The sequence below is a fragment of the Pangasianodon hypophthalmus genome, chromosome 7 (genome assembly GCF_027358585.1).
Source record: "Pangasianodon hypophthalmus isolate fPanHyp1 chromosome 7, fPanHyp1.pri, whole genome shotgun sequence".
In the NCBI taxonomy this organism is placed as follows: Eukaryota; Metazoa; Chordata; class Actinopteri; order Siluriformes; family Pangasiidae; genus Pangasianodon; species Pangasianodon hypophthalmus.
In genome coordinates, this window is record NC_069716.1 from 636,530 (window position 1) to 646,529 (window position 10,000).

The window sequence follows — 10,000 nt, forward strand, 5'->3', positions numbered from 1 at the left end:
GAGAATAACTTTCATCTATTATACAGAGAACATACAAGAAAAATAAAAATAATAAAAATACAACTTTAGCACATCTCCAGCAGCTCAAAGTCCACCTTATACTCATGATCTTTATGTTGTGACAGTGTAAAACTTCATAAAATAATATGAATATTTTTTTAAATATTTCGTAATTTATTTGTATTTCAATGTTCAACATGTAACAGGATTTCAGTGTGTGTTAGAGAGAAAAGATAACACACGGGCTCATTTGTTTTCCAAGGCTATTATGTGGTTTCCTCTGTGTGTGTGTGTGTGTGTGTGTGTGTGTGTGTAGGCCAGTTATTGGTTTAGACATGCTGTTAAACACAATCTGGATGATTTATCAAGCTGCTAATGAGAGACAGAACCACAGCGCTCCTGTACAGAACCACAGAGAACAAAACAAAATATAAATGTATAAATGTACGTATACGTAAATTCCTGCTTATATACACAACAATCTAAAGAAAATAAAACATCTGCTCATAAAAAAGGTCTTCATTTTTATCCCCTTTTTAATATTTTAGAATAATAATGAAGAGACTGGCCCCAAAACAAAAACAAGAAAAGCAAAAAAAAAAAAAAAAAAGCAGTTTTATCTTTGGCGTATCTGTACGATCGAACACACGCTAAAAGTTTGTGTAAATTTGACCGTAATGTTCTAACAACCTGACAAAAAGCTCAACTACAGTTAAAATAATATTAATAATTACTGCAGAGTAGTACAGTAGATAATAAACACAGTGTGTGTGTGTTCCAGTAAATTATTGACAAATAAAATACAGAAATAAAGTTCTTCCTGTTGTCACTTACGTTATAGCAGCTATAAACAAAAAAAGAATCGCAGTTTGTTGCGCATGTTACTGAGAAACCGCAAAGAAGCGTAAACTCCTCTGTCCTGAAGATGTCGGAAAACTTACAGTTACAGCTTTACCTCTGACTGTTACAAAGCGCTGACACTGGAGACTCCTTCCATACGTGTTACATAAACATCTCCTTACTTCAAGAAAACTTCACCACATCAGCGATTCCACACATCGTTTAATCTGCTTATTATCAGTGAAGGATCCGTCGTACGAGTCCCTGAGCCGTTACTATAGAAATGATAACGTATGAGAACATATTTGTTCCTCGCAATAAGAGAATCAGCGGTTAAATATTAATAAAAAACGTTGCTAGGTATAATCGCTATATTTAAATGTTTGAGCTCAGAAAAAAAAGACTTAGCTAGGAACATTTATTCAAACATCTTTACATTTCTGAAAACTAGTCAGCTAGTAAAGGTTTGGGTTTGAAGATGAGTTATAATAAAATAATAAAACGAGTAATAACAGCTTTAACGTAAAGAAGATCGTTTACAACAGCGATGATTTGGGTTTTTTTAACCTTCGGCATCTTTGTTGCAGCTCTTCCTCAAACGGATCCCTGAAGATCAGCATCCAAAATACAAAATGCTAATAAAAAAGTCTAAAGAGGATAATCTAGTCTAACACTATAACTTTATAACTACAAAGATTTAGCTACGTTTTATGAATTAACACGAAATACGCGTCATAAGCTTCTATTAATCCTTCATGAACACATCATCAGTCTCTTCAATATCGTTTTATTCATTATTATTAAGAATGCTAATCTCTTCCTTAAACAGATTATACAGTTCATACACACATCTTCCTGTTTATACGGAATCATCACACACACACACACACACACACACACACACACACACACTGTTTCTCCAAAACAGCTTATCCAAACATAACACACTGAGTTAGACAACATTTATCCATTTAGCTTGAGTTTTACAGCTTTAAGATTAAAATCAATGTTTTTATCCTTTTGTTCGTCCTTCACTTCAGCACTTCAGCACAAGGTTCCAGGTTTGTTCTAAAATAATGAAAATATTTCAGATGGATTTTTCAAGGCTGTGTTCCAATAAACCACTTCCCCTATTCACTTCCCCTTGGTTCAGTCCATCTGGGCTGCTTTATATTTAACCAGCTCAGGGGGAGTTTGTAAGCTGAAGGAATGAGTCGAGCCTCTCTTACCCATGAGGCATTACTGTAATCTAACTTTAGAGTTAGCATGCTAGTTATTTATAGAAGCAGCTTATGATTAGCTACATAGCATGCTAGCAATGAAGCAAACAAGATAAAATGCATGGCAGCTAGCTAACAAAAGATCTAAGATTTAATATCATGACAGTGAGTCTGTGAGGAAACGGTTTTATCTGCGTCGTTGTCGTTGTGACTCCTCCTCCTTCTTGAGCTGCAAGTGACCACTTTACGAGCTTGCTGCACCGTTTTCCGAAAGTCCTTTAGTTTTTCCCAACATGGACAGCTGCGTGACCTTTGACCTCATCGTTCCTGTGGAGCTTCCAGAAGAAGATTCGTAGAAGGTTTTTGAGCAGCATAGCAACATTCTTGCTTTTTTTCTAAATTCCTCAGAGACATAGTAGAAGATAAAGGGGTCGATGCAGCTGTTAAAGGTGCTGATGGCGAGGCTGATCATGTAGGGAACGTAGAGTCGACTGTAGTTGTCATTGCTACCGGCAACTTCCTCAGCGTCAGGATCATCATAATCTTTCATGCCGTCATGCTTGAATAAAGATTTGGAGTAGTGCATGAGCAGGAGAATGTTACTGGGCAGCAAGCAGACGATGAAAACCACCAGCACGAGCGCCATGACTCGGGCTGCGTGAGTGTAGCGAGCACCAGCGGCCACTAGGGTGCGCAGTACAGCGCTGTAGCAGACAACCACCACGAAGAACGGGAGGAGAAAGCAGAGGAAGAAGAGCGTGGCAAAATACGGCACGAAGTAGTTTTCCTGTTCCTCTTCAGGAAGAGCGTCGTGGCATGTTGTAATCGAAAGGTTGCTTATGAAGTAAGATTGACGTGAAGTTAGCAGAGGCACAGCTGCGACCACCACCATGATCCACACCATCACGCTCATCAAGATGGACGTCTTGTGACTCCGCAGTGTTTTGGCGCCAAACGGATGCACCAGAGCCACGTACCGGTCCACGGCGATGAGCGCCAGGCAAATCACCGAGCCGTACATGTTCCCGTAAAACAGAGCGATTAGCAAGCGGCAGGAGGCTTCTCCAAACATCCAGTTGTTTCCCTGGAAGTGGTAGATGATGCGAAAGGGAAGCATGAGGAGCAGAAGAAGGTCGCAGCAGGTGAGGTTCACTAACAGAATGGTGGATGGAAACTTTTTTGTGCGGAAGAGAAGAACCCACAGCGCCAGAAGGTTAGCGGGGAAACCGAACACAAAAGAGACGAGGTAGAGAAGAGGAACCAGGAGAACCGTGGTGGCTGCTTGGATTTCATCCTTCTCCTTTCCACGAATTGTCGCGTTGCAGCCAGAGTATATGATATTGAACGTGCGAGGACCTGGAACACCACGAGAGAAAGAGAGATAGAGAAATTATTACAAGGTATTTATGTGTATTTTGAAGGAAATAAAACCATGACATTCTGCTGGAAGCTGAACAGCGAAGACAGCGACACATTGAGACGGGGTGAAAAAAAGAAAAAAGATTAAATTGAGACCTTTACAACAAAAATAAACAAAAACAAAAACAAGCAAAATCTTTGCTTTAAAAAAAAACCTCAAATGAGGTAATAATTGGACGCATGAAATGTAATGTATCTGTTCGCTGAGTGACAGATGAGCGAATATCGCAGTCATGACCAAACGGTTCGAGAACTCAAACCACGCAGAAGTAGAGTTGAGATATATATATATACACACACACAGTACTGTGCAAAAGTCTTGGCACCCTATTTATTTTTAGTACACACTTTGTTATAGACGTTTATTTTCTGACTTCTACATTATTGATTCAGTACAAAAACATTTTAGATTCCAAACATTAGTTTTCCAGCACAAAATGAAATGTTACAGAAAAATGTTTGTATGTCAGTAAAGAAAGCAGCAGATTCCATAAGAGACACTTTTCAGATAAAAACATAATGAAGGCTGCTGGGTTTCGCTGCAGAAATAAGAAGCGAGTCGACAGTCAAAGTCTCCAGAAGAACTGTGGCTGCTTCTGCAAGATGCTCAGTAACACTTCCAGCTCATTTCCTTATAAAACTGCACACACTGCACCTCAGATACTGCTTTATTTATTTAAAGTGAAGGATCGTCACATTAAATACTGACTTTGTTTCATTTATTACTGTTTACTGCTCTTTATAGGATTTTTTTAATGTAGAAACATTTAATTTCATTATTTCTGAAGGCATCTTTACTCTACAGTGTTTGTTTGCATGTGCCTAAGACTTTTGCACAGAACTGTGTGTATAATTTAGTATTGAACATAAAACTATTTAAAATATCTCATATTCCTATATCAAGGCTATTTTCTGATTTGCTGATGCTTCAGTCATGCAGACGAATGACTCAGTGCATGTGAGTGACTGATACGGTTTTGTTTATTGACTCATTTAAACGGAGTGAATCATCAGCGTTACGTGTCTATGCTGAGTTTCGTTTAAACTCATCATGAACAAATACAGCGCAGTTTTTAAATTTATCATTAAATATAAAGATTAGATCTTCCACTTCTAGGCATTTCAGTTGTAATAATAAGTATAAAAGACTAATAACGAACTGCGTAAAACAGGGAAGTGTTCAGAAAAAAAACATTAAAATTAAATATTTCATACAAAAGAAATAAAAAATCATTTATTTGCATCAAATGTCAAATGATACCACAAATAACAGACCAAGTGCAAGTCATGCTGCTTTATTTTACTGTAACGTACAGCGTTTATAGAATCCTCGTCTCTGTAATGCCTGCGTTCTGCACGTTTATGTCTGTTGTTAAATATTTACAGGAGAACCACGTTACAGCTGGACTCGTGTTGTAGAGATTCCACACAGATTCTTCAACATGCTGGAACACGACGCTGCAATAACTTCCCACAGCTAAGAAGTGTGACGCAAAAGAGTTATAACCTGCCACAGAGCTGCACTGCTGATAAACCCCTCATTATTCACAGATCTGTCCCTGAAAACTGAACACACAACACTGCGAAACTCAAAACACTGCGCGGTTTCAGTCTGTTTGCTGAAAGGCTCCTGTGCAGAGTGAAACACAAAAACAGGAAAATACTTCAGCATGTTCCAGACTTCACTCAAACAATCAAACAACAGACAATCAAATTCAAATGCTACTTACTAAATGCTAATTCAAAGATGTATTTGCAATTGTGCTTCCTGTTAATTAGCTTTTTTTAATTAGCATTTGAATTTGAATAAAGTCCAGAAATCGCAGCCTTAGTAGAAAATGACATGCAGTTCATGTGCCCTGAATTTCTGATCCACGTTCTTTACGTCAGTTTCACCATTTTTCTTCATTCTGACAACATGACAACAATGAAACATGGTTTTCTTCCCACCACAGTGTCACCTGAACATGAAATTAAAATATTTAACACAGAAAACTTCATCATAAGAAGCTCCTCCATCTTGGAATTGTCGAGGTCACACGACAGTCACGTATCACATCTAGCACTTTATCTACGTACATTACAACAGATTTATCCGCCGCAGCGAACGGATTCGAAAACACGCGTTTCTGTGGTCAGAGGTGTGTTTTTTTTTTTTTTTTATAAATAAGAATTATAGTGTAGTCACATGCAAATTAGGAGGCGGGAACAAAACAGCTGATTAACGGCATTCAAAATGCATCATGAAGGTGAAATAAAAAAACGCGGCCAGGAGTTTGCATTTAGTTAATAACGGAAATTTTTAATTTTTAAAACGGGAATATTTAATATAAAACTAGCTTTAGTGCCGTGATACAAAGTGAGAATTTTGTGTGCATTTTTTTATTATTTGAATAACACTATTTTACACTCTTAGAAATAGGAGAAACACAGCAAATTTTATATATTCATTAAGACAAACACGCAAAATGGACAACACTTGTTATTTTCACTCGTGAAAAACAATCCTGCGTACAGCCTGTTAGTAAATCTGCTAGTATGTAGTTTTCGGGATTTTTTATTTTTAATTTTTTTGCGAGGTTTGGTGCTGTGTTATTGCTATCTGCGTCTCATGGGAAAGAATGTGTTCCTCAGGAAGAGTACATGGCGTAGAAAGCTTACACAGGATGTCGTTTTCTGCCATGAGCCAGTGGCCAGTGACGTGAGGAATGTGAGAAGTGGTTTCAGAAAAATTGTTTAATTGGAAAAACGTGCAGAACTGAAATCTGAGCTCGACAAACACACACAAAAAAAACAGCGCGAGTAAAACACTGCGGCTTAAAGTGTCAGAAACACGACGTCAGCTGGAAACAGCTGTATACGTAAAGTGCTTATAACCTTTTATAACAAAATCACACTGCTCGTTACTGCTACATTAATCACAGAAGGATGTAAAACTGGAGGCTATAAACTTTCAACAGCATTCGCCTTTTAGCTCCAGTGGAAATGTACAGAAGGAAAAGTCAGATATCAAGTGTGTGTGTTTAGTAAAGACGGCTGCGTGGGAAAAACCTGAGAGTCAGAAGTGATGAATAATTGCCTTCTTCCACATGCACGAGCTCACAGACGAACACGATTGTCTAGTGCCCCTGGGGACAGAGATTAAGCCCCTCTCACTCAGTGACCACAGACAGCATCCGGTTTTTTGGGGTTTTTTTTAATCTACGGAAAATATGATTAGTCCACTACTTTTTTTCAATTAAAGAATCAACTATCAACTAATAAAAATGAACAGCAATGCAAACTCCTTTTACAAATCTACACTAAAAATACACACATGCTTATTCTCTCTCTCTCACTCTTTCTCTCTCTCTCTCTCTCTTATCTTCATGCTCCATTAACTTTTCGTTTTTCTTTTATCTCTTATTGTTATTAATTATTTTTTATTTTGTATAAATAAAACACACTAAACACACACACTTTATTTGGTCATACAAATGTTCCGTTGTTTTAATTACCAATAAATCATCTTAAATACTGAAGATATGGAATTTTCTTTTAAACGTTTGATTTTAGTTTTGTATTTTTTTATTTTTCTTTACACAGATGAACTCTGGATCTGTTTCAGTGTTACTGAGACGCACATTAATGAGAAATTCCCAGCAGAAAGCAGCGGAAATGAACTTACGGATTGAAGAGCAGTTCGTGGTGGTTGTGGATGAGACCGGAGCGAGAGACAGGATGGAGATGAGGACAAAAAGCACAACACAGCTGGAGGACACCGGAACAGCCATTCTGCTCTCTCTCTCTCTCTCTCTCTCTCTCTGTCTTTCTCTCTCCCTCTATCTCTCTCTTTATCGTTATTTATTTAAAAATGAAAGGTTTCCACATCAGAAATAAGAAACAGTTTCTTCTCCTTTTTCTTTTTCTTCTTCTTCTTCTTCCTCACTTCTTTTACGTGGCGTCTCTTTTCCTTTCTTCTGTGTTTAATGTTGAAGGTGTTGAGTTCAGACGACTCTCACATCTGCTGAGCTGAGTTTGAGGGGCGTGTGTGTGTGTGTGTGTGTGTGTGTGTGTGCTGTCTCTCCTCCCCACTCTGCTTCTTCCTCTCAGGATATGCAGGATAGGAAACACTGCTGCTGTCTGTTGGTGTGTATTTTCTTTGTGTGTGTGTGTGTGTGTCTGAGAGAGAGTCTGTGTGTGTGTGTGTGTGTGTGTGTGAGAGAGAGAGTCTGTGTGTGTGTGTGTGTGTGTGTGTGTGTCACGCCCATTACACCTACAGCAGTTTAGCCACGCCCATTGTGTATTATTATACATATTTATTATGAATTAGGATTTTTTATACTGGAGATTTGAATATAAATGTGTTAATACTTACATTTTGTGTTTCTTGAGATTTCTTATTTAACTCAGACCCAAAGCAGTTCCTTGTTGTAGCACTGATGATGATGTCACTTTTCAGGTCACGTGCTCCCCCTTCCTGCATCATTTGCATATTCATGCATATTCATTAGGCACGGTACTTAGGGCGTTTCTAGTCGCTTCCAGTGTGTTCAAAATATTTAACATCTAAATCTATGACAACAACAAAATAAATAAATAAATAACTTATTTTTGAAAAGAATCAGCGCTACAAACGTGCAGCAGTCACATCACAAAACAAAGGTTTTCGTTTGTTTGTTTGTTTTTATTTATTTATCCTCACTCCAACACACTTATTATAATTATTTTAGTCATTACACAAAATGGCCACTAGATGTCAGCACTCTTCCGCTTTTCCCGCAAACCTCTCCTCTGGAGAAACAGCATTACGTCATTTCCCCTCCTCATCCTCTCTCACACACACACACGCATACACACACACACGCATACACACACACATATATATACACACACACATCACTCACACACACACATATATATATCACACACACACAGCTAAGATTCTGCAAAATCAAACATAAAGTCTCCAAATACACACCAGCAGAATATTTAACTCAGACTAACCTTAAACCTGCACACAATCAACACACAATCAACACACAATCAACACACAAACACACAATCAACACACAATCAACACACAAACACACAAACACACAATCAACACACAATCAATCAACACACAATCAATCAACACACAAACACACAATCAATCAACACACAATCAATCAACACACAAACACACAATCAACACTCAATCAATCAACACACAATCAACACACAAACACACAATCAATCAACACACAAACACACAATCAACACACAATCAACACACAAACACACAATCAATCAACACACAAACACACAATCAATCAACACAAAACACACAAACACACAAACACACAATCAACACACAAACACACAAACACACAATCAATCAACACAAAACACACAAACACACAAACACACAATCACACAAACACACAAACACACAATCACACAAACACACAATCGACACACAATCGCACAATGCTCCTCCTTCCTGTGTTTGCTGTTTTAAGAGAAAGTGAGAATACAGGATGAGAGGATTAAGACGAGGGAAATAAAGATGAAGACTGAGGGGGGGATAGAAAGAGGAGGAAGGAGAGAGAGATGAGTATGATCAAGATGAAAGGAAAGAAAGTGGGGAATAAAGAAGAGGTAAAAGAGAAAGAGCATGAGGAGGACAGAGAAAAGGAAGGGATTAGTAGGAAGATGAAGCGGAAGAAGTTTAATGGAAGAAGAAAAGAACGAGGAGGAAGAGGAGGAAGAGGAGGAGTGGTAAGATAAGCATGAAGAGAACCAGTGGAAGGAGGGATAGGAAGAGGAAGAGGAAAATGATGAAGAGAATAAAAAGTATAGGAAAGAGAGAAAGAAAGAAGAATAGGATCTTTGTGAAAAGGATGAAGATTGAAGATCAAAAGAACAGAGAAGAGGAAGATGAGAAGGAAGAGAAACATGATGAAATGGAAGGAAAAGTTGAAAGAAAGGGGGATAAAACGAGAACAATGATGAGAAGGTAGAAGAAGAGGAGGAAGAGGAGGAAGAGGAAGAAGAGGAGTGGTAAGATAAGCATGAAGAGAACCAGTGGAAGGAGGGATAGGAAGAGGAAAATGAAGAGAATAAAAATCACAGGAAAGAAAGAAAGAAAGAAAGAAAGGAAGAAAAGGGTGAAAAGGGGATGAAAACGAGAACAAAGGCGAGAAGACAGATGAAGAGGATGAGGAAGGTAAAGTGCACAGAAGGGAAGAGGTGAAGATGAAGCGGAAGTGGAGTTTTTTTACAGGATGTAAAAGGATAAACTGATAAATACGTAAATGACGTTTCACGAGTGTTCGCGCGCGCGCTTTGGCTCCGCCCATCCTCATTTCCTCTCCTCCTCGGTTCGTGTCTCGCGCGTGCGCACGGCCCCGTTTTTTCAGGAAAAGAAGAGAAAGAGAGAGAGAGAGAGAGAGAGAGAGAGAGAGAGATTGGAGATGATCTGAGTTTGCTGAAGAAAAGCAGGCCGCGGATCAGAACCACAGCGCGCGAGGCTTTAACACCGGAACAGGTAACCGATT

General features: G+C 38.6%; 2 protein-coding genes across 3 annotated transcripts in view; one reads left to right on the forward strand and one right to left on the reverse strand.

The window, feature by feature from the left end:
• si:ch211-132p1.2 (proteinase-activated receptor 4) overlaps positions 1–7,818 on the reverse strand; it is a 7,854-nt gene extending 36 nt beyond the window's left edge. The window contains exons 1-2 of the mRNA XM_026910659.3: positions 7,147–7,818; positions 1–3,416 (exon numbers count right to left, since the gene is read on the reverse strand). The exon at positions 1–3,416 is cut by the window's left edge and continues 36 nt beyond it. Of these exons, the coding sequence (XP_026766460.3) occupies positions 2,305–3,416; positions 7,147–7,252 (1,218 nt within the window). The 5' untranslated portion in view covers positions 7,253–7,818 and the 3' untranslated portion in view covers positions 1–2,304. The remainder of the gene's footprint in view (positions 3,417–7,146) is intronic.
• A 2,035-nt stretch (positions 7,819–9,853) lies between these two features.
• Positions 9,854–10,000, forward strand: part of rnf130 (ring finger protein 130) — a 42,196-nt gene continuing 42,049 nt past the window's right edge. For both annotated transcript variants that reach the window (XM_053235335.1, XM_053235334.1), the window contains exon 1: positions 9,854–9,990. The gene's annotated coding sequence lies outside the window, so the exon portion shown is untranslated. The remainder of the gene's footprint in view (positions 9,991–10,000) is intronic.